Consider the following 25,197-nt stretch of genomic DNA (forward strand, 5'->3'; position numbering starts at 1 on the left):
AGTCTTTGCCTGTTGACACTTTAGTGGGTACCCTGTGTAAAAACACAGACACAATGTTATGATGGATTGACATTTTTTGTTTATGTAACATGATTAACATTGCAGTATTCCAGTGATGTAACCAGAATATTGTTAAAGCGTAACTTTGGTGTTCTCAATTTGAAATGTAAGCTAAGCCTTTGTTTTTGCTATTTTGCAGCATCATTGAAGTTGATTCAGAGCAGGATGGCGAGTGACGTGTGTAGCCATGTCAAGGTGGTCATTCGGGTGAGGCCGACCAATGACCACGAGAAGGGCGAGAACTGCCGAAATGTGGTCCAGGTGGTTGATAATCACATGCTCGTCTTTGACCCCAAAGAGCAGGACATATCATGTTTTGGGGCTCAAAGACTACGCAACAGAAACATCAATAAGAGGGCCAACAAGGACCTGAAGTTTGTCTTTGACCACGTCTTTGACGAGAACTCTACTCAAGACGACATATTCCAGAGCACCACTAAAGGAATATTGGATGGCGTGATGAATGGATTCAATTGCACAGGTAACAAATTCATAAATACAGTTGGTGCATTGAAGACCGCTTTCCGACCTGATGTTAACGTTTCCCTTGAGTGATGTGATCACAAGTGGATGGCTCTTAAGTACAGGTGTGAATGCTTCCAAGATGTTTTGAAGACACATTTCTGATCCGACCACATGCATAGGTGGTCTGATGTGCATGTGGCCACGTTTCTTGAGCATTGCAAATACAAATGCGTCCCAGACCCAAGGACTGCCAACTCAAATAACATCTTTTTGAACGTCTACAATTTCATAATGAATATGAAAATATATTTACCTTTTCCCGTGGACTGAATTATTTGTCTCTACCACTACGTTAACTCTGACTGACACACATTTTTCTCCAAATTAGTTAAATGTTAATTCATTGTAAACCTCAAGGCAGTACATTGATTTGCTCAGCCCCTCCTGGCTCCACTAGCTCCATCTCTCCCTCTCACACAAACACATTGACAACGGACCCATCTGTATAGTCAGAAGAATGGCTAAAAACAACATAATTTGGTCTTTGCAAACACAAATGACGTAAGTGTTGATTTGCATATAGAGCAGGGAAGCGAGATCTGATCACAAGTGGTCACTGGAGACTCATCCAGAATGGATTCTAATGCCAGGTGTGAGCTGACGTACTTGGAGCTGTCCACTTCTGATCAGATCTCACGGGACAGATGTTAATACCAGGTCTGAACACAGCCAAAGCTGCAGCTTGCTGCCAAGCTTGTTGGCAAAGTGTTTGGCAGCACTGTTTGCTGACAAGTTCCCCATGTCAACCTTATTAAATGTGATGATAGGTTAACGTTGTGTTGACAACTTTCTTTCTTCTGCACCCAACAACAAATCTGTTATTGCAGGTAAAATTTTGCAGCTGTAATTAAAGCCCCAAGTCTAATGTTGGCTTATGTGACACTATTACAATTAGCAACTGGTGACTCTGTGTTAAGATAAAGAGAATAATGCCTCCCTACTTGCTTCTCTTTTATACTTTATTTAACAAAAATAAAGTTTTTTTCCCCTTAATTTCTCAGTTTCCTCACAATACCTCACCGTGCAATACTTTTGTCTTACAACCCTTTTTGTGTTACCTTGATTAACCTTTGCTTTACCTTTTACGTTACCTCAAATTAAGTTTTGCATTCCATCACAATATTTTTTGCATACCCCCTCATCCATAGGAACAGTTAAAGGAAATTCTCTGCAGTTGCATTCGAGAGGAGAGTTAATGTGACACCTCATGTTATGTATTGCACATTACTCATTTTGTAACACAACAGCTGGAGCTGCTCCGTCTGAGTGTAGTGGGTGAAGCAGTGGCTGTGTTATGGTTATTGCTGCACTTGTATTTGTTTTGATGGTGCTATGGATGTTGTTCATTAGCTGTACTGTGACAACTCTTCTCATAACAACATAAGCCAGGCAGCCATAATCAAAGCCCAGTCATGTTGTTGAAGTGAGAAAAAATATTTTTAAAGTAAACATGAATAAAAAACCTTTCTGCAATGTTTATTCTGTAAAATAACAGTTTTAATTAACGCAAAATTAGCACAGCTACCAAGATGTCTCTGAGGGGCTCATATTGGCAAATTTTTATTGGTCAATAGATACATCGGTCGAGTGTGAGTTTAAAGCTTGTTATTGAGGTTATGTTTGTGACAGTATTGTAGACCCACTTTTAAATTCAAGCTGATTTAAAATATAATTGCATCAAAATCTTGCTCTAGCCAACATTTGCACAGCAAGCAATTTTCATTCATGACTACTATGAGATGTTTTAATTGCTCACATCATGTCATGTTTTCACATCAGTTTTTGGTTGTGTTCAATTCAAAGCAAGTTTAATGTTGTGGATAGGATTCATATGTATGAATTTGTCATTTAATTTAAAACGTTTTTTTTTAATAGTGTTTGCCTATGGTGCTACTGGAGCCGGAAAGACCCACACCATGTTGGGCTCGCAAAATAACCCTGGGGTCATGTACCGCACCATGAAAGAGCTGTTCAAACGCATGGATGATGCCAAGGAGGAGAAGGAGTTTGCTGTTGCATTCTCATATCTTGAGGTGACTATTTGAGTGTTTTTTTTTTAAATTATTATTATAGTTTGTCCGTCTGTTTGGTTCCTTTTCTTCTCTGTATTAGAGCATCACCCTCACTTTTGTGTTAGACTTTAACTGAAGGGTTTCAGTAGTTCTATTGTTTGGAAAGTGAACCACATTGGTTTTAATAGCTTTATTTATTTTTATATAGCTTGTGTGTTTACTCAATCCTGTACAGAGCCTTAACTTAACAATTTGTGTCCTGAGTAATTTCTTCGGGTGTTTTTAATGAACTTGCTGTTGTATTTTTTGTTCTTTCACAGGTTTACAATGAACAGATCCGAGACCTGTTGGCTAACGTAGGCCCTCTTGCAGTTAGAGACGATGGTACTAAGGGAGTTGTTGTTCAGGGCCTTACATTGCATCAGGTTAGTAGTAACATGCATCGCACACACTGCTTTATCAAAGGGTTTATTCACTGTAAATACTACAAAATCAATATATCAAAGGAACTCTGAGTTACTTTTGCAATATATAATGTCATTTTTAAACTAGAAAAATATTTGTCTTGTCAAGAAAGACAAGCACCAATGTCTGAAAATGCATGTCATGTGTTCAGACAAGACAGGAGATGGTATTCAGGAAGCAAATGTTCTCTAGCGATAGTCTTTCTCTCAATAAATAAAGGTTGTGTGAACTTTTTGAACTGAAACTTGACCTTTGTGCTGGCATCAATTATGCAGGTAGTCTGTAAGATGTTATGCTGGCTGTTTTCTCAAGTAACAGAGAAATTGATCAAATCTGCCAATAAAGTTATTTCTAAAAGTACAATCCAATTACTGTTCTACACAAGTAGGTTACCTTTACAAAAAATTACTTTTTTTTTGCTATTCTGTTGGTGGTGTCTTTTTCGGATGCTCTGTGATGGTTCCTTTCACTGACTTACACCATCTATTCTCTTTTTACAGCCTAAAACTGCAGAGCAAATTCTTGAGGCTTTGGATTCTGGCAATCGAAACAGAACACAGCACCCCACTGATATGAATGCCACCTCTTCTCGGTCCCATGCTGTGTTTCAGGTATTTCAATCCCGTCTTAAAGAAATCATGGTGTCATGAAATAAAACACAGGGGGAACGAAACTTGCATTCAAAAGCTTGAGTGCAAACTATTCATATATTCGTCTTAAAGATAATTAGTATTTAAATGATCCCAACTTGAAACCCTTTAAAGTATATGAATTTGAGGTGGGCAAGTTTTTGAAAATAGACAAAGATAAACATGGAACATTTACACTGGTTCTCTTTACATGTTTCGTGCAAAAATAGAAATTGAATGTGTTTTGATATCCTTTTCCTTAGCATAAGTAAAATGTCGACATGTCTGTCTACTCTTCAGCTCATTAGAATGTCTTTGTCTCTATCCTCAAGCTTACACAATATTATTATTTTGCTGTGCTGTGTAAGAAAAGGCAGGCACCACATAGTCTGTTATCACAGCACAATTGAGAAGTGTTCACGTATTCAAGCCTCTCATTTTTTAAGTGTTATCTGTGAGCATCTGTAGAGCCTGCTAGCTCCCATAAAAATCTTATTAACAGTAATTAACCAGTAATTAATCTCTGTCTCAAACCATGCCTCATTGGATCCTTAAATTGAAGGGACTGGCCCTGAATAACCCTTGAAAATGTCTTGAATTTGATGCTTGAGAAGCTGTGGGAACATTGTCTAACAATGCATTACAGTTTTGGCCTTTTAATTGTCTTTAATTGACTGTTGTTCTTTTTCCAGATATATTTGAGACAGCAGGACAAAATTGCAAGCCTCAACCCAAACGCCTGTGTTGCCAAGATGAGCCTGATTGATCTGGCAGGCTCGGAGAGAGCCAGTGCCACCAACACCAAAGGGGCACGCATGCGGGAAGGTGCTAACATCAATCGCTCACTCCTTGCCCTTGGAAATGTTATCAACGCCCTTGCTGACCCAAAAGTGAGTTTATGTAAACCTACATATACTGTATAAACCGGGTTCAGAGATGGACACTGATTACATTGCATTGCAAACACGGTGCTCAAGTACAGTGAATGTGCAGAGTTTTACACAGATCGTAAATTATATTTCTATTTTACATTTCTATGTCAGTATTTGTTTAACAAATTCTCAGCGAACAGGTGGATTCTGGTGGAAGATTATTATGGTTATAGGTTTAGGACATGATTTACTGACCTCCATATAAAACAGAGCGCCTGGGAAGTTGAGTCAAGTCAGTATTTGGGTATTAATTAATTCCAGTTGCATACATTAACCTGTCAAGCAGTCTTCTCATTTTACACACCACTCTCAAGGGATGAGGCACATGCAAGGCCACATGCATTTAGAAAGTGCTTTGCAAATGTACCACAGCCATGTTGAAATGTGATCCTTCATCAACAGGTTACTGCATTCTTGGGTTAAAACTGTGCTCCTTCATACACACTGTCCACTATTTATTGTTTTACCCGACTCACTCTTTTTGAGTGTTGCAGTCTTGGAATAGTTTGATCGGTTCTGGCTACAAGGCCAACCACTGATCCCCAGTGCTCCCCCACCCAATCCACATGGTTATTGGTGGTCCAGTGAACACTGTTGGCAGACGAGGAATTCATGTTGTGACCATTGTTTACAGGAAAGAATGTCCCCACTTGTGTCTGGGCTGACATGCCTTTCAATGAGTGAGGAGAAAGTCTGCTCCTTCTGTCTGCGCTGTTCAGTATGTCATCCTTATGCTATGCTGCAGAGGGTTTTTTGTTGAAAGTTGTTTGCCTTAGGTGATGTCCAATCCAATGCAGATACATTTTACGACACATCTCTTCTCCTTGTTGATCTTCCATCGACACATGGCCATGGTTTCTCTCCCTCAAAAATTGGGCTTTCTTAAAATGTTGTATAAAGTGGACTCATTAGATTTTGCCCCTAATCAACAAATCCGTATCTACCTCACTGTAAAATGTTACATAGTTATAGTAACTGTAGAAATTTTGCCCATCGGGCCTGGTACAAACAAAAATGTTGATATTATATTCAGTATCGGGTCAGGTTTGATCACGTTAGCTTGGCTAGCTACGTGATTTTTTTACATTCCAATTGCCTGTAGCTGAGGAAAACCCCAGGCGTAGGTTGGGTTTAAACACAAATATAAGAATGATTGTCGGGTTTGTTTCCTCTCGTGCTCGGACTAGTTTGGACCAAAAATTGCAGCACTCTAGAATACTTATTTTGGCTGTAGAGGTGGGGGAAATTCTTAATTCTTATATGCATCGCAATGCGGACATAGACAACTCTGCATCAATTCCGAGAGAGGACAAAATCAAATTTTTTGGGGATGTTCCACCGCTGTATAATTATGACCAACATTGCCTCAGGACCAATTTAAGGTCCGGTCATGTTTTTACCTAGCCTGACGTTGTCAGACTCATTATTCTAGTCAGAATATGAGTCTGAGACCGCTCCATTGGGCTGTGATTATGGGGCGTGTTTCAACTGAACCAGGAAACCAGATGCCTCTTCGCTCAATTGGATAGACCTACAACCAATCAGAGCAACGTAATATGTGACGTATGTCAAGCGACGCATAGTTGTTGTCAGTTGTCTGTTTCACGAGTTTATTTACTCTCTAAATAAATAAATGGAAATGCCGCTCGTATATCCACCGGAGGCAAAGCCCCCAGGAAGCAGGGCTGCTCGTGAGAGACCCGGCCGCCGCCGGCATAAAGAGGCCCGCGACGGATCTCTCTCAGAGCCTCGCTACCGGACCGCGACCCGCCGGTCCCGAGGCTCTGAGAGAGATCCGTCGCTACCAGAAATCCACGGAGCTGCTGATCCGCACGCCGCGCTGCAGAGCTCCGCTGTCATGGCTCTGCAGGAGAACAGCGAGGAGGAGAAACGGCAGCTAATCGTTTTTTTCAAGCATACACTTCCTTGTTGCTCCAACATAAACAGCGTCCCAACCTATGTGTCTTTTTGTCTCATATGTGCTGAGGAGCGTAGCGCCTCCCCCCCCACTCTCTTTTTATTTATATGACTGCTTGTGTGGCCGCAGCATCGGGGCCAGCTGATAAATTAAACTTTTTATGAATCCCGTAGGAGGACGGCAAAAACATCTGTTCGATCTACAAATGCCTTGATCGCGTTCCTCTGTTCCTCTTTCAAAATGAATGCGCTGTCGATGTCTCCTGAAACAGACTCGATGGCAGCATTGACACATCTCAGGTCTGCAGGCAGCGCTCTCTGGTGACGTGGTTGATTACGTCACTGTAGATCATCTGTCAATCATCGTTTAAAGCACGCCCTGACGATTTGATTGGATCGACCAGCTTCTGTCCGAGCATAGTTTCTCCCCAACGGAGCGACTCCAGACCGAACTTCCCGAACAACAAATGTTGTGGGCGGGGCTAAGTTCGTCTGGCACCCAGGCTACTTTTTACCAGGTCAGAGTCTGCGGTCTGAGTGTCCTCCCTCCACTCTCCTGCTGACCTGCTCTCACTTTACACTTTAACCATAATCACAGACACTAATCAGAAGTTATTAGGACCTTTACGTACCTCCAGAGTTTATGAGGCGCATATTTAAACAATTTCCCAAAGTTTGTGTACACTTCAATTTAACCTAAATCGTTAAAATGTTTCTTATTTCTGTGGCTAATGTGCACTGTTCTCATTTGTTTCAGAGCAGGAAAGCTCACATACCGTACAGGGACAGCAAGCTGACACGGATACTGAAGGACTCGCTGGGAGGCAACTGCAGAACAGTCATGATTGCCAATGTTGGCCCTTCATCCATGTCATATGATGACACCCACAACACGCTTAAATATGCCAACAGAGCCAAGGAGATAAAGTCATCGGTTAGTATTTAGGTTGTTGTATTGTTATATAGTTGTCAACTGTAATAATACTGATGTGAATCATGGACTGTAAATTGATGAATTTCTCTTAAACCATGACATCCTTCTCTTTATGATTACCTATCAGCTCAAGAGTAATGTTGTAAGCCTGGACAGTCACATTGGCCAGTATGCAGTGATATGTGAGAAGCAACGGCAAGAGGTAATATGAAACAACCAATATTCATTGCCTAGTATAACAAATCCACAAAACCCAGTTGAAAGTTGTAATACTTAATATTCATTTCTGACTTTTATTTCTTTGTATTTTTCATTTCGAAAGATTCTCCAGTTGAAGAAAAAACTAAAAGAATACGAGGAGAAGAACATGGTGCCTGGGACTTCCAACACAATCTCTTCTCAGAAACCAGCTGAGCTCAAAGGGTAGGCGAACACATGAGTGTGAACCAGAGTGTAGCTTGAGACAGTGGTTGTGTCTTTATTCAAACCAGTTAAATTGTAAACAGTATAATTGTAATACAGGCACTGGTTGCAGACAGACACAGCACATAGCCGGTGATTGTCAGATAATTGTCCAGTGGCACATTCATGGGACCTGTGGTTTTGTTAGTGGTTCTGGTGACCTTGTTCCTTTCAATTTATATTGAAGTGGGTCAGGCTCTATAAGATGGAATTAGAAATTATGATATTGGTTTAAGGAATCAAGTATGATATTCAAATTAGCCTATAACAGCTTTGTCTTGTGTCTACTGGTTCGTTTAATAATGTTATTATTTCATAATTTTCTACAATACAGAGACACACATGTGCTTACACCCTGACAGTGGCAGCAAAACTGTTTTATATGGCACATTTGTACAGGGCTCTTATGAATAAACCATGCAGGGATAATCATTTAATCTGGGGTGTTGATTCTCAATGGGATAGGCAGTACTGTCATCACTATGAAATTGCATTTAGTTCTTAAATTAAGTATTTATAACAAACATATGCCTTAATGAAGTAATAAGAGCTCAGTGTTGTTATTGATTCACACAAACATGTACAGTACGCCAGTAAAATTTCATTAAATGTTAAAGAACACACGACTTGAGCACCTGATACCTGATGACATCCACTTGTTTTTAAAATGTATATTTAATAATATAGAGGATTGTTTGTAGCTGGAAAGTCTGTTGGTCAGTAGTTGTTTTTCAGTGCTTCACTAGTTAACGTTATTGCCTCTTTCCAGACTTTTATCTCGGGTCTAAGACGAAATCTAAAAATACGTTATAAAATTAACTCCACTCCCTGTCCACTGTCTCCATCTCTCATCAAAAACCTGTTCAGACATGTTATTTACATCCTACCTGAGAAATCCAATTACAAGTGGACAGCTCCAAGTTTATCTGTTCACACCTGCCATTTAGATGCACCCTGAATGTGTCTCCTGTGACCACTTATGATCGGATCTCACTTACCCTCTGTACTTGCACATAATCCTAATTTCTGCTCGCATTTCTAGTCTGAGTTTACAAATTAGTCTAATGTCAAAGTGTCGGTTCAAGCGCGAGACAGAGATGAAAGGAGAAGTCAGGAGGGGCTCAGTGAATGAATGCACTGCACACAGCTCTATGTGGCCCAGGGCACATTTGCGTTCACACAGGGGAAAAAAGATTATGGCCACATACGTCAAACCAGCTCCAGATCTCAAGATGTATTGAGGACACAGAAGGAATTTAGCGCTGACCACTTTTGACCAGATCATCCAGGACAGATGTTGATACCCAACATCTGCTTTTCTCTTAATCTGCATTTGTTCATTGGTCACATGACTCTGCAGTAGTCAAGGGTATCCAAAGACTGACAACACCAAACTTAATGTTTGACAGCCAACCTTCCCCGAGTGGACTGTCAGCAAAATGCAGCTAAATTGCTAATACAAGCCTCGGTTCAGCTCACTAAATCCCTGGTTTACCAGATTGCTTTCTTGTTTGTTTTACTGCTGTTTGTTTTACTTTCATTCGAGTTGTTGTCCCATGAAATCAGTACACGGACCTTCAAGAAGAAAACTGTTATTAGCTAGAAAAGGAATCTCTAGTAATGACCTCATGCTGCATTGGTGGATATAACGAAAGTTCCATCAAAAACTCATCATAAATGTTTTTTCAGAATCCCATCTTTCTGTCAGAATAAACGGCCATTTTCGCCAAAGCTGACGGCCCATTGGTTCCCACTAAAGATGATCTATATTGGTCTACTCTGCTGCTGTAATGTTTTCCTTCCGTTTCATGGGGTGTCAGAGAGTGCAAGAGGTTCTTTCTTTAATGATTTCACGCTTTTATGGGTTGGTGATTGTTTTTGAAGTAAAACTGTAAAATCATTTCAGAGCCTAATTAGCTATTTGAACATTGATGTTAAACTGTATTTAGGTGTGTGTGAGTGTTGGTGGGACTGGGTGATATGGCTGGTAATTGATATTGCAGTATTTCCAAGGCTCACTGTTTATCACCCTGGCATATGGCTCTTTTTTTATTTAAACTGATTTCCAATTCAGTAAATTATCTAGATTCCAAACAGTCGGTCAAAGACAAGAAATGCCATTTAATATCCACTATTCAATATCCTTATGTATATAAGTATCTCTTTATCAGTCAACATTTTAATAATGACCGGTGTTTAGCACCTTCACTTTAATTTCCAATCCTATATATTAATAGATATTGTATATATACGCATTCTGTAACATCACTCCGATCAACCGCATCCCATTCAGGCGTCTTAAAAACATACTATTGCATCTGTTGGGGTATTTGGGTTGGGGCGGGGGACATGGAAAAGCTGAATGAGTCTCACTCCCACACATTTCATTCACTGGCATCAGAATTCACAACTTGCACAGTGAGAGGCTCTGAATAGAGGCTGCACGTGTCTCGCACTATTAAAAATTCAGCAGTCTAGCAAGGCCACAACGTCTCCTACGTCACTGGAGTTACATTGAAGAGTGCAGTCACATTTCAGAGACGGCTCTCTGGTCTTATTTACCTGCATTTCTCTCCTGTCTCTCCTCCTGTTTTATCTCAGCTAGATAACCGTTTGCATTCAATCTGGAAATTACCTCAACTCTGTCACAATAGACAACATAGTGAGCAAGTGGTTTATAAGAACTCCTGGCACAGTAATTAATTAAATTTGCTCTTCACATGTGGCAGAGCAACATCTTATCACATCTAGCTTGAATCCCTGTGATGTTGTGTTCGATTGCTCTTTGAGAGGGGCTTCTACTATTTTGCCCCCCTCATGTATGCGCATCAGAAAGGACAGCAAAAAACACTTCTCAGTATATTTAGTCCAAAACAACACGAGTGCAACGCTCAAAATGATCCTTGATGAATGAATGAATGCCTTTGACCGCACCAGCATTATATTGTAATGTATTACATTGAACAACGCATATGTGCCTGCTTATTGTTTTTACCTCAGGAGTTACAAATACATACTGACCTATTTGTCCCCTTTTTTCATTGTCATGATGTCTAACAGCCAAATATAATCTTTTAGACAATTTGTAGAGCATGAAAAATGTAAATTCGCTAATACACCCCTTTTAAACTTGGAAAAAGAGTGTAATTTTCACTCTCTCTCTCTCCAGGGTGTCAGAAGCTCTCCAGCAAATCTTTTCTAGTCGGACCCAAATCAGGAGAGAACAGCTGGATCTGGAGAGGCAACTGAAGGAGAACGAGCTGCGCCAGCGCTACAGCGAGGAGGACAACCTGCAGGTTCAAACTTTCTGTGCCAAAGAAAAGACGGAGAAGGTAGCTGATGCTTACACTGCTATCCACAGATTCCATCAACCCTGCAGAAAAGCAGTTGCTGAGTCATCATTTCACATCTCTGTTCACTACAGTTGTGTTAGCCTCTCATTTATGCCTCGACAGGACAGGGTCACTGCTCCCCAGGTCCTGGCTGTTCTCTGTTTTTTGAGCATTAATGAGCGTTCAATGCCACTTGAAGTACAAAAAGTGAATCCTCAAAAATCCTGATCCCAAACTCTGCAGAATGGTCCACTCTTGTACACAATAAAACAAAGTGTGGGAATTTCTCTGAGAGTTGTGCATCAGCCTGCATTTAAAAACTCTTAAGATTTTTAATAAATCTGTGCTGTTAGACTCAAGCCTGGTTGTCATATAGCTGCTTGTGTCTGTGATAATTGTGATTTAATAGTATGCGATTCTAATATTATATAGTCCATTCATAATATTCCTTAAGTGCCCTTTTTTTTGTTGCTTTCACTAGGCCACTTGTAAGCATGAGCGGAAGATTGCCAGCTTACGCACTCAGCAGCAACACATTTGCAAGCGTCTGAGGGAATCAGAAACACGTTTCCAGGAAAACGACGGCTGGCTTCATCGTGTCGAGAATGAGATGAAATTGGTGAAGTTGAATGATCAGACTTCAGAGGTAAGTAGATCCTATCGACTCTTTCACATCGGCCTGAAAGACTTGTGTTTTTGTTGTGACAGTACACTTTTCAACTTGTAACAATTGCATGCAGAAGTTATTTTAAATTCTATTTAAATTTCTAATTAATTTTCCTAACTGACATTGTTGTGGCCACACTTACACAGGTTCTAAATTAATGTAAGACTTTGGACAACAGATATAGAGAAGGGAACAGTGAGTAAAGCTAGATGCTTAATTACATAACTTGTAGACAGGATGAAATTGTGAGTTGATGTTAGAAGACAAATCAGCCTAATTAGATCAAGAGAAAAACGTTTCAGTGTCAGTTACATCGAAACTCATTGCTTGTCCTTTGTTTTTGTTTGTTTGTTTTTGGAAGTAGGCTGTGTCTCTACTGAAGTCGTGACTGTCTTTGTTTTCTTCCCATCTGTTCTCCCAGTAATTAGAACCGTGCTCATTTTATTTCTCCAGCTCACTCATGGATCACTGAAGAGAATAAATCAATACCATTTACTCATCCCTCACACAGCAGCCAGTTACCTAAAACCATGTCCATGTTATTTTTTCTTCTTTATCCTTTCTTCCAGGAACTGACCCAGAACTATGACGCACCCACCGGTCAAATGTTCTCTCTGCTGTTGTTTCATGGTTTCTTTACGTCAGAGTTTTTTTTCTCCCCTCCCTTACCCTGAGCACACAGCTTGTCTGATGAAACAGCTATGAAAACAGAACTTAATGTCTTACCTCTACTATCCTGACCCCGACAATTATTTAGTTTCCTCTAATTCAATATGCTGATATAATTTCCTGTCTGACCTGACTTTTTCTGCTTCTTTAGGTGTTAGAGAAGGAACTACATTGCCACAGATTGGAGCTGCATGTAAATGACCTCCAACAACACATCAAGCAGATCGTGGCGCTCACTACACTGCAGGATCAGGAGAACAAGCGGGTTCAGAAGTAGGTTGACAAAGCCTTGAATCAATTTCCATTAGGTTAAGTTAATTAATGCTAATTTGCAGGTGAATAAACTAAAAAACATCTCAATATAATTTTTCTGTTGTGTTTCAGAATGATGGAAATCTTGTTGCCCGCATACAGTCGGCACTACTCTGCGTTGCAGGGGTCTGGGCTGGTCACTGCAGCAGATGAGATGGCGAACGACGAACTGGAGCACCTTGTGTTGAGGGAGAGAGGCGTGGTCTGGGCAGACCTGGAGGGGGTGGGGCAGAAAGGTGAAAGGACCGGAGTGGAATCACAGAAGACAAATGAGATGGGAAGCATTGGGCTCCACGGCGAGATGGCACCTGTCCTGTCTTTCTCACATTTGAAATACCACCAGAGTAGCCCCTGCAGTAAGTCATCACCCTTCTCCAATTTATTTTTCTGTTGGTGTTTAGCTGCATGCATTTAAAAGGTTTTTGGGGGGATTTACTAAATAATTATTTATTGCCACAAAATTAGGTTTAGCTCATAAAATATCAGGTCAAGTGAAAAATAACAAAAACAGAACTATGTTTCTGTGAAAAAAAAAATAAAGAGAACAGATCATTTTTTTGAGGAGGCAGGTCCCCTCAGTAATAACATATCAATTATTTTCCAATCTTACCCCTCTTCCTCTCAGAATTTATGAAAGAGATTTTTCATGAGAGAAAATGTCACTTGGCCGTTCTTCTCTCTCATTGGCAAAATCCAGGAACTATTTTTCCCAGATTATTTTTTAACTTTTTCAAATTTCCAGGTCTGATGTATATTTTGGGTCCCATACAATTATACAATGTACATTTACTTTTGAACTGTCATCTCTGCATGACCCAGCAGCACCAGTTCACTCATGTCATATTAGCCAAGACAGATAGTGGAGCACGAGCCAAAGCTGGCCAACAATACTCAGTACTGGAGTATTAAGTACTGTGATGGTGTCAACAACACCGGTTCCTCTGCTGGCTTGCTTTAAATCACATCACATTTACTAGTTTCAATTAAATTTGTTGTCAGTTCTACAAAGTATTAAATGACTATGGGATGAACGAAAGGATTTAACGTTGGGGACTTTAAATCTCCACTCGACCGGTAAAACATTGTCATAATTTAACATTTACTTAATCCTAATAAGGGCTACAGAAGCTTTTCTAGCTGTAGTGATGTTTTGATGAGATGCTAATGTTGCTCCTCGACTCTCATTACGATTTTCTCAGGTGCAGAAGGGCAGACAAAAGGAGCATCAATTTGCAAAGCTGCTCCATCCCCAAAAGGTAAAACTGCTCTCCTCTGCCCCCCCTGTCTTGCTGACATCCTGTCGTCATTAATCTATACCCCCTGCATACCTGTTAATCCCTCCCACCCCTCAATCATTCACTTATTTTCTATCTCCCTTTCACCTTTCATTCACTCTATCCATCAGACTCACACAAACATACTTCAAGAGACAATGCTGCGTTTTTTATTAAAGCCGAGCAGACGGATCAAATTTGTTTTTAATGTGAAATATAAATTTGAAACGGTTCTGTGTAAGCCTAAATTTTCACTTTGCTGTTTTGCTTTTTTTTTGCTGAACACGTTTGTAGCATTTTTGCTAAAACGACTTCTTCAGAGCAGTAAAGTACACAATAAAAATGAGACATGTAATATAATTTGATTTATAGCTCTGCTCCAGACATTCTGTCCCGGCCAAAACTTGAATAATAAAATTATGTGAATACTCACAACAGGTTTAATAGAGGGAAAGCTGTGCATGTGGAACCTTTGGGGAAATATAATACATAAGCCTTTGTGAAATATTGCAGTTCAAATTGGCTGTAATGATATTTACTGCAGGTGGTCTAGATTTCACTGAAACTTATTGGGGGAAATATAACTTTTGAAGAAAATACTTCTTCCAGATGACGGGTTCCTTGAATGGGAATTAGATATGAAAGCACCAGGGAATTTGTCACCACTGCTATTACGTTTCCTCACAACTTATTTTGATAAGTCCACTCTGATCGAGGAATTTAATTATGATTTATTTATCTCTGAAACAAGAAGCCCTACTTTTTCTGTATGGGCCGTCAGTCCTACCCATCTTTATACCCTACAAGTCAAGCCAGTTGTTTTAATAGTTTCCTTTTTTTGCATTCATTCATTTGTTGATATTCAACCATAATTGTGCTTTTCTTTGCCAATTTGTTTGTGGTCAGCTAATTGCGAAGGGCAAAACCTTAACACACTTGTAATAGTGTGATGATAATTTTATGTTTATAACTGGATTTTAAATGCAGAATTTGACTCACCCGCAATACAACTACAATATTTTTGCAAACAATATAATAGTACTTGTGGTAATAATAGTAATAACCATTAGTATTATCATTTTTATTAACAACCTTGATTAGTGGCTTAAACATTTTGTGGCAATCCATAACCCTCCTTAAACATAGTGCTTGACACAAAGATTTATGTAAACATCACAATGTAAAAAATAAATAAATAAAAGTAGTTAAAGATTATAAAATCATCACAGCTCATCCAGAATCAAAGCCTTATATGAATATTTCATTGCCCAGGCACGGATTCAATCTTCATGCAACATGCATTTTAGTTTTAAAGGCTTAACGATAGCTTGACACTAAATTATCATTTATGTGTAATCAGTGTCATTTATTCAGTCTTTAAATAACTATTTTTGCGTCACTATTTTAGCTTCAGGTTCATCTCTCTAATAAATCATAACTCCTGTGCATCCCTCCTCAATTATGCATTCACTGAGTCACACCTGCATCCTTGAAAACCACCCTGTCCATCTTAACTACAGTCTGGAGCTACAGCTTTGTGCATGTTGTCCAGCATAATCAGCTATTGCTCAATTACTGATCGATTCTGAATTATGTAGGGATGCACGGATGTTTTAATAAATAAGGTTTTAACTTAGCATTCAGACAAACTGCTCTGATCTTATCCTGGTGCTGTTTGTTAGTCCCTTACTGCCTCCTCAGCTCTTAATGGTAGTCACTGCAGCATGTTATGAGAAATGGCTCCACCCTGCAGCTTGCCAAGCCAATCAAATTTCATCGCTTTTAGAGAGGGTTGGGGTTTTGAAAAAGCATTAACTCTTTCAGGACTGCTTAATAATGGCAAACCACACAAAAGGGATCTATTTGAAGGACCATTTCTTCATTCCACAACTCATTGTTGATTATCACATGTCCACACATGCATTTATAAATAGCTCCCGGATTTTTCATTCAGCTTTCTCCCACGGCCCCCTCCTTACAGTTATTTTTATATTCCTATTCAACCCCCCACCCTCACCTCTCTCTTTTCTATTTTTTCTCCCAAAGATTTTTTTTGTCCCTTCTGCTTCAAACGTCTGTTAGCCTGGCTTTTCCCTCTTTTCCTCCTTTTTTCTGTCTAGCATCTAACCCTCCCAATCCCTCTTGAGCTTCATTCATGAAAATGCAGATCCACAGCAGGGCAGGAAAAAACGTCAACAGACGTAAACTCCCCTGCTCCACCAACCAGAAAAGGCGCACTATAAAAAACTGGCAGCAGCAACCAGGCGACCCTAATTCAGTGCAGCCTCCACCAGAAATAGCAACTCATGCATGTATTAATCCCCTACAAGCCAAAAATATGTGATAGAAGGAACTCTGCTGCCATTTATTGCTAGGGACAAGTCCTCTGCCACAGAAAAAAAGCTATTTATCACTTGACGTGCTGTCCAACCCACATTTTCTAAATATTGCATTTTTATATTTAGGGTAATGTCTAAATCAGTCATTCACTCTCATATTAAGTGTTCTCGCTTCCTTTACGTGCTGGCATTTTCCCTTTTAGCCCATTCATAACCCCCACACCTCTGCAGGAAATGCCACACGTGTAATCGTGTTCCTAATGCGATGCAGACACCACGCTTTAACCCGGTTCTGCTCTGCAGCTGTCGCTTTTAAATGAAGTCATAGAACACAGCAAAAGCTCTCACTGGATATAATTTCACATATCAATATGTATAATTGTATGTACAATTTGGCACTTCTGTTTTAGTTTTTACAGTACAGTGGTCAGGGTTTCCCCCAGTGCCGTATAGGCCTGGCGGGCCGCCAGGCCTTACTCCCCCCCCCGCCAGGCTAAGCGTCGCATGGTTTTTTTTATTTAAAAAAAAAAAAAAAATCCGTCATTCGCTCACATCAACAACACTTCACTTCCTCATTGAGCCCCGATCACAGACATGGCCCCGATCCCCAAGCAACCATCCTATTGGTCCAAACAGTCACATGTCCCACCCAGACGCCTTCACTGACCCTCGGACAACAGAATGCTCCTTTAACACAGTGTTTTACTGAACATACGTCGCCTTCACTGATCCTCAGACATCAGAACGCTCCTTCAACACAGTGTTTTACTGAACATAAGTCAAAACCGAACATAAACATAAACCTAGTCCGTTACACGATTAGGCTGCAGCTATTTGGTTTTATTTATTTAAAAATAGGGTACTTCTTATTTCATACATTTTCCACAAATATGAGGAGGACTCAAATAGCCCTACAAAGTTCTGTGTTTTAATTTATTTCAAAGTAGGCCGACACTTGCCTGTGTATTTTGTTTGTTTGTTATTTTGTTGCTTGTCTGTTTGAGTAGCTGGCTGAAAGCAAAGAAGTAGTACGCTTATCTTTTATTGGTAACCAAACTGTTACGGTTCATTGTTTCTGAAATAAGAGGCCTGACTGCTATGTTCACAGCAAACTTGAATTTTTTTTAATATTAAGTAGGGCTGCCACTAACGACTATTTTTCTATCGATTAATCTGACGACTATTTTATCGATTAATCTAAACGATAAATTTTCCTCCCAAAAAATCAAATTGACCATTTCAATTCAGTTAATTTTATTTTGATAACAACAAACTGTATGTCACCATATAATGCAGCACAAAACAAAATGTAAACAAAGGCTCAAATATTAAAGTGCAAAACTGTAGGTTTAAACTAGCAACTCCAACGTGATAAAAATAAATAAAAAAGAGGGCTTATAAGTTAAGTCAGCAGTGCAACTCAAAAAGATATCAAAGTATCTATTTAACCTCTTATCAAAATAAAAAAAGTTAGGTGTGCCCCCCCCCCCCCCCCCCCCCCCCGCGGGTGCCTTCTAGCAGCCCTACCACCAGGCTTAGCAAGTTTTCTGGGGGAAACCCTGGTGGTATTTCCCTCGCTAACAAACCTTTAAAAGCTGTTTGCAGACTCATTTCGGGGCTTGGCTAATTCTCTCAATAAATGTTATACAACTTATAATTTAATGAATAGAAGGATTATTACACTTCTGATTGTGCCTTTGACTCGATGGAGAACAGCCGGTTCTAGGGTGGACGGAGTGATGGAACATTTAATGTTTAATAGTGGTCATTTTCACAACATTAAATTTTAGTGCGAAATCTTGGAAGGGTTTGACTTTTTATCAGAGTCTCAAAGTACCACAGCAAAAAATAAGGAATATCGTAATTGAATAAATGCATAAATGTTTTTTTTCCCAGTTGCCGTCCCATGTTCCTCACAAATGGTTTAATTTACAACCACTGTTATGTGCACCAATAAAAATGTATCAAACCTCAAAAAGTTCCTGGATAGTCATAGCTATTAAATGGTAACCTACTGTTAGAAAGCAGTGCAAGAAAGAGTAAAAATAGAGTCCAAAGAATAAGTTACAAAGCCATAAAAGAGAACATGAAAGATACTTGCTGTGTTTGGTCCCAGTGAAATCTCACAGAACTAGTGGCTTATATTTGCAGGTATAACTACACATAATACATTTTCTTCAACATCCAGACTGATAGATAAAACCCTCAAGTTCAGGTTTCTTGATAAAATGCAGAACTTCTTTTTTTCTTAGTTCCATTGTGGCTTAGTAAACTTGTGTGAGGAGGGGCTTCAGTTTTTAATTACCTTGTGCTGTGCAAAACAAATCCAAGCCTACTGATCACACTGTAACTTAAGGGCATGATCCATCTCATTTCTCTGGCATGACATCTTTTTAAATTGCACTGTTTAGCCTGAAGCTGGCACTTTTTACTGATTACTGATTGAGAATGAGAAACAGAATGATTACGGGAGCGATGTGGCCCTGCTTCCTTTATAAAGTGGATTGATGTCGTCCTACGTTTTAGACAATGAAGTGTTTTTTAAAGATTGCTTGTTACAGATACAAAAGAGGCTTGAAATGATGTAACATCATGACTTGATGATTGGACCAAATATAAAGGACGTCAAAGACAAAGTCTGGCCACTGGTCTGCTGACAGTACCATCAAACATAAGGATTACTCAAGTCTAATTCATTTACTCATTGTCTGAAGTAAGTGCAGGTGTCAATAGGGCAAAAAAAATATAGATAGATTTGGCAAAATAGTTTTCATCTATATATATTGATATAAAGCGTATGCATTGTATGAGCACACTGAGGAGGTATAACAGGGATTGACGGGGCCAGGCATAAGCAACAGACCCAAACTTTTAACATATTTATATGCAGATAGTATGTGGTACATCACCGCTGTGAGAAAAACACAGAACAGACACAAATACAGAAATCTCAAATGTCCAAAACTGTTGTAGCTTTGGCAGACAAGTTTATGTTAATGCGGGATTCCCACCACAGAGTAAGATGCTAATTGAGAACATACTGTATGTCCTCCGGTTTATTGTGAAAACTCTCTTTATTACAACGCTCATTCTTCAAAGGTTTAGTTTTTTTCAGGTCAGTTGGGTTGAATTCATTTAAGTTTATTAACTTTTGACGGTTTTGATTTTTAGGTAGAGGAAATCAGGCCGACATGAAACAAGAACCACAACCCAGAATGCCCATCAGGAGAAATCTGTCTGCGTCACTGCCACCACAAAGCCCTCGGTCCGCTGCCAAGGTCCAAGTGTTTGAGGAGGGCATGTTTCCGCTCCAGTGCACACCCGAACCTGCTCGGAAAACTGTTGAGGCGCTGCCGCTGAGCTCCTCCACTGCTATGGATCCCAACATGACCTTCGAAGTTCTGGACAACGATGATCAGACTGCAAATAATGCAACCATCATACTAAGCGGTGGAAGTCCCGGTCAACCATCCAGGTCCATTGACATCTCGGGTCACAGCCGACTCCAGCATCCTCCGAAGGCCAATGAGGGGACGCAGATTGCGACTAAAAGGTCAGAAAATATTCATGTCTTAACTTTCTCTATGATTTCAGGGGATTAGTCTCATATTTTAAAGCAACACTTTTAGATGTTTCTGAGCTTTACCATTTAAAATCACTTAACTGGAGATGTTCCACTACCATTTTGCTTCCCCCCCATTCCTCTGCCCGTACTTTGCGTATCGGAATATAATTTACTCGTACTATTTTGACTGGTCCAAAAATAGAGCCCAATGCGAAACACTTAGCAAAACGGAAATCTTTGACCTAAAACTTTCCGTCCAACACACTTCTCATGATCTCAGAATATATTTGATCCCCTCCTAAAAGTCAGTTATATAACTGTACACGTCTGTTTCCAGGCTGGCCTGTAATGTGGATTACAGTTCTCTTGACTCTACACAGTTCATTGGTTCTCTTGCATTGAATGCATTGCTACATGGGCATACTGCCCTACTGCACTCCTGTGGTTACGCCACAATTTACTGCTACAGAACTGTATACTTTTTACTGCATAAACAGGAAAGTCCATACAAAACACCCATGGTAACTGAGAACACTTTGGGAAATGCCATAGAAAATACTGCTGTCACAACAAAAAAACAAAACTGATTTAACATCACAATTTAGCTGCAGACATAGATTTTGATATGGTTCGTTCAGGGAGAAAAACTGTAACAGATGCCACAATCTATCAGAACCAACTGTCTCACTTTCTTGTTCACAAAACAATTTATCTCAACATGCACTTTTCAGCACTGGAGAGTTAACCAGGGAGAGCGATGCAGAACGATCAGTGAGCAAGATAAGCATGATAACAGTTTGAAACAAAGCCTTTTCTTGGATGTTTTCCAAACCTAAATTACTAATTGATGTAGTACTCGTGTTTTTGTGTTTCTTAGGTTTTTTTATCTACTTATCATTTCTCTGGGCTGCAATTGTACAGACAAAGGAATAAGAGAAAAAAATTAAGTAGTAAAATTTAAATGGCAGAAAATATGCAGAAAATCCTCTACACTTAAAGTTGGTGTTATCGGCTGTTGGATTTTAGATGTCACTAAATAAATTAAACCACTATTACTTCTAAAAGGAATGATTGAAAAAAAACGCACAATGATTGAATAGTTGCGTGTTAATGCCTTTTTGAATCTGAGCAGTTCCTGTACCACACATTTTAATTAAACATTGCTCCCTGAAAGCAACACTTGAAGAAATCGTCTGTACAGTACATAGAAGTATTTATTAATTGTATGGAAGAAATTATTTATTCAAGTAAAAGAAAAAAATCTATTGAGTTGTTTTAATGGTTCAGAACTTATTCAGATCTTTCTTGAATCAAAACTTTTCTCTGGCTGCCGATGCAAAGTTTCGATGTTTCCTTTGTGAAAGTCTTGTTGGTGACTAAACCATTCAGAAGTGGTAAATCCCCTAAACGGTATTCAAAACAAGACAGAGACTGCGGTGCAAATAGTATTATTCTCACCAGTGGCATGTTTCCAGACTGGAACACTGGGTCAAGAGGTTTAAGTCAGCTGAGCAGCTCCTTGGTGTCTTCAGCTGGAAGTGGGAAACAAAACAGGGAACATTTGGAGCTACTGCAGCAGACAGGCTTTGTGTTGGTGATTGACGTTCCCAGCAGAGGAGGCTTCACATTAAGATGTTGAGTGTGGATCATTTTATTTGTTGGACAATATCTGTGCTACCCCACGAACATTCAGGACATGTTTTCCTCAGAGACTAAAGCTCGGGGATAATCAGACTTTATGAGAGCATCTGGTTGATAAGCTGGTCTGCAACAGACAAGTCAAATCCCAAAGGGAAACTCTTGTATCAAGACAAAACAAAACCTTTTGTAAATATTAAGACCAATACACAATCTATTGTAGAGGGCGCTGTAAAGAAGAGGGCAAATTTAGAGTGAGAGACTCAATATCTTTTTTTAAACTCGGTGCGTCCATTTTACCCTGGCTAATGTAAAAAATTAATTTTTAAAACTGCAAGGTGGGTGAGTGGCAGTTCCCTGGGCAGAGTTCAAGCAAAGTGCAGCAGACGGGGACAGCAGAAGCAGAACAAGTTTACGGTGGTGAGCAGGGAGACTAGGGCCAGAACCTCCAGTAAAACAAATGTATAGACCTGCGGAAGGTTAATTACATATGGTAATTTCAGTTTATACAGATTTCCCCACGTTTTTCCAAACAATCCATTACGTTGTGTTTTTAGATACCACCTTCGGCTCAGAGGACTCATCACATGTTTGGTCTCGAAATTGCTGGTGCTGTGTGACTGTCCTGCAATAGAATGTGTTCACTTTGGGTTTGGCTTTCATGCTTAAACCTGTCCACTTTCTGTTCTTGTAACAGTGATTTAAGTATCAAGAATGATTAAGATGCTAAATGATTTGTTACCCACAAACTGATAATTCAGGGAGACGTCTTATGAAACTTATCAAATCCATACGCAAGACAAACACATGCAAGCAACACTAAAAGACATCAAATTCATCCGAGAGACATAACATTTTTCATATCCACATAACTGTAATGAGGAATCTCATATAAAAAAATTCAATACATGTAGCTTTTGCAATACAACACAATACAATACAACAGAAACAAAATGCTATACTTAAAAGCTGTTTATTGTTGTTTTTTTAACATTTTATTTTTGAAAGCGTTAGTGGTAAATGTCGTGGTAACATGAACCTTTGCTCCATAGACAGCAGATTCCGTCTTTACAAGATATCCGACGAGCCAAGCCGACCTACATGGCTTTGACGTCTGCTGCGCAAGGAAAGCGTAAATTTAATCGGTAAGTTTCCCTTAATTCATGCAAATAATGTCATTGAAGGTGCTGGCCTTTGATTACTCAGTCTGCTTAGGCATAAATTGTATGACTACAAAATAAGATTACCAACAATAATAGCTACATCTAGTTGATATCAGTTGATGATGAACTTTTTATGCTGGTTTAACTTTTTCTATTTTCCCTCTCTTTTGTTCAATGAAACAGCAGCGGAGAAGAGATCACTCAGGGTCTCTCTGCACCAAAGCGTATAAAGAAAGACCCGTCGGTGACCCAAAGACCTCTCAGAGTGCATCGGTTTGCTGGTAAGTGTCCACTAAGGAGAAGTGACCTGAAGAAGACGTCCTCACACAGTGTTGATAATTAACACTATAGACTATCTGACACATATATACAGATTTAAATTTTGTATTATTGCGACCATAATGATGTTTTTTATGTCTCATAATCCATAATGTAAAATGTTTTTAATTCATCACTTTGTGAGATTAAAAGTTAACTGTATTTTTTTAACCTAAAATTTGAAAATCAAATAAATATCTTAAAAATGCAGTCATACCTTATGTTTTATTGTACATGGATGAAACTGACATTTTTGACCATCTATCTACCCTCAAACTATCAAAACGTGAAAATGCACTTTTAAAAACGTTATAGAAAAATTTTAGTTTTAAATTAAAAAAACTGATAACTCTGATAAACACATTCAGAGCCTTTGCTCTGGCACCTCATCCTTTTGGCTTTAAATGTCCATGAGATGTGCGTGGAAGTTGATCAGAGCTCACAGGTGGTTAACTGAATTTCCTAGCCATGGAAGAGCACTGCATAAGCTGCCATAAGTCACTGTGCATTACAGGACAAACATCAAGCCATACAGTCCAAGAAACTCCGTATCCAGACGAGTTCCATAGCTATAGCTATTTCATTTGCCTGGAGACATTTGTAATCCATCAAAAGCAGACTAAAGAATTTGTTGCCACTCTTAGAGATGAAACCATAGTGTAAACAGCAGTATCGTCTGCATAATGATTTATGTTTCCTTTTTTCCAAATCCTACAGCAACATCATTAGGTCTGTAGAAAATAAAATTGGTCCCAAAATTGATCTTTGGGGAACACCTGGCTTTACAATCAAAGATAGAGTTGTAATTTTTTTCACAAAGTTCTTCCAGTCAGGTAATCACAGAATCGCTAAAGTTGTATTACTCAAAGCCATCATCACAGCCATTGTTTGTATTTGGTACTGAAATAATGGTGTGAATACTTATTTTTTATGACATTGGCAATATAAATACATGTTTTCACGCTGTAATCATTGGTTACAGAGTGTAGATTGATGAGAAAAGATGCCTATTTTGTTAATTTACAATTACATTCACAACAAAGTGTGCAAAATGTGAAGGAGTCTGAGTATTTTCTTAGGCTGTTTGGTGTCTGTCCTCAGGTTCAGAAGAAAACAAGCCTGGTAGAGTTATGAGGAGCGTTTCTGAGGGAAATCTCCACCTCCTCGAGCCTCAGAAAAGGTCCCTTTTCTACAGAACTTCCCAACAGATAAAAAAAGTGGCCAAGCGGATGTAAAGCAACATGGTCGAACTTTTCAAACTCAGCCTTTATGGACACTCCCACCGTCTCTCCACTCTTCCATCCAACTGAATCTTCTCTAGTCCTTTTCTCTGAGAAGCCGTCTATTGTGTAGGTTTCTCCAACATATGTACTATAACATAAGTACTAACACAGTAACATGGAATGTGTAAGCTGTATTGTTTTCTCACTCTTAACTTCAGCATCACACCATAGTAAAATGTTATTTCACTGTATATAAATGTATAGTTGTCATCTGTTTTTGCAGTCTTTTATTTCTAAGCCTACCCATAGATTTTAAGATATCATTTTAAATACTGATGTACAGACTGAGAATTAAAACATGTCCTGTGGATTCCAGATGTTTTACTTTTACTTACCTACTGCAGCTTTTCATTTCAGCAGTGATCAGCCTCGTAGGTGACGATATTTCACAGGGCAGCTATTATCAGAGGTAGACTGTACATGACTTCAAATGCAGGTATGGCTGAAAAAAAAGAAGGAATCAGCTTCGCACTGAGAAGTTTGTGTTTTTATTCTTGTACAGTTGCACAACATGGGGGTTATTGATAATCCATAATGAAACTGGTTGTAACTGAATCAATGTTTTTCATCAAATAAATCCACTTTTAGTTGCTGTCACAGGAAGTGTGATTGTAGTCTTAAATGAGGTGGTCTTAAATGAAGTTTCTTGCATCTTGCATTTCAAGATGTGCCAACAGTAGACATTTGTGACACCGGGAAAG

General features: G+C 39.3%; 1 protein-coding gene across 1 annotated transcript; it reads left to right on the top strand.

Moving 5' to 3' along the window:
- The first annotated feature begins 225 nt into the window (after positions 1-225).
- Positions 226-24,656, top strand: kif18a (kinesin family member 18A). The gene is made up of 17 exons (XM_061068754.1): positions 226-541; positions 2,461-2,618; positions 2,918-3,022; positions 3,563-3,673; positions 4,384-4,581; positions 7,298-7,474; positions 7,602-7,676; positions 7,797-7,897; positions 11,106-11,268; positions 11,750-11,914; positions 12,756-12,877; positions 12,989-13,272; positions 14,116-14,172; positions 19,701-20,082; positions 22,785-22,877; positions 23,079-23,176; positions 24,315-24,656. The coding sequence occupies exons 1-17, from the start codon at positions 226-228 to the stop codon at positions 24,446-24,448; spliced, it is 2,739 nt and encodes a 912-aa protein (XP_060924737.1). The 3' UTR covers positions 24,449-24,656.
- The last annotated feature ends 541 nt before the right edge of the window (positions 24,657-25,197 follow it).

This window comes from Limanda limanda, chromosome 3 (assembly GCF_963576545.1).
Source record: "Limanda limanda chromosome 3, fLimLim1.1, whole genome shotgun sequence".
NCBI classification, from domain to species: Eukaryota; Metazoa; Chordata; class Actinopteri; order Pleuronectiformes; family Pleuronectidae; genus Limanda; species Limanda limanda.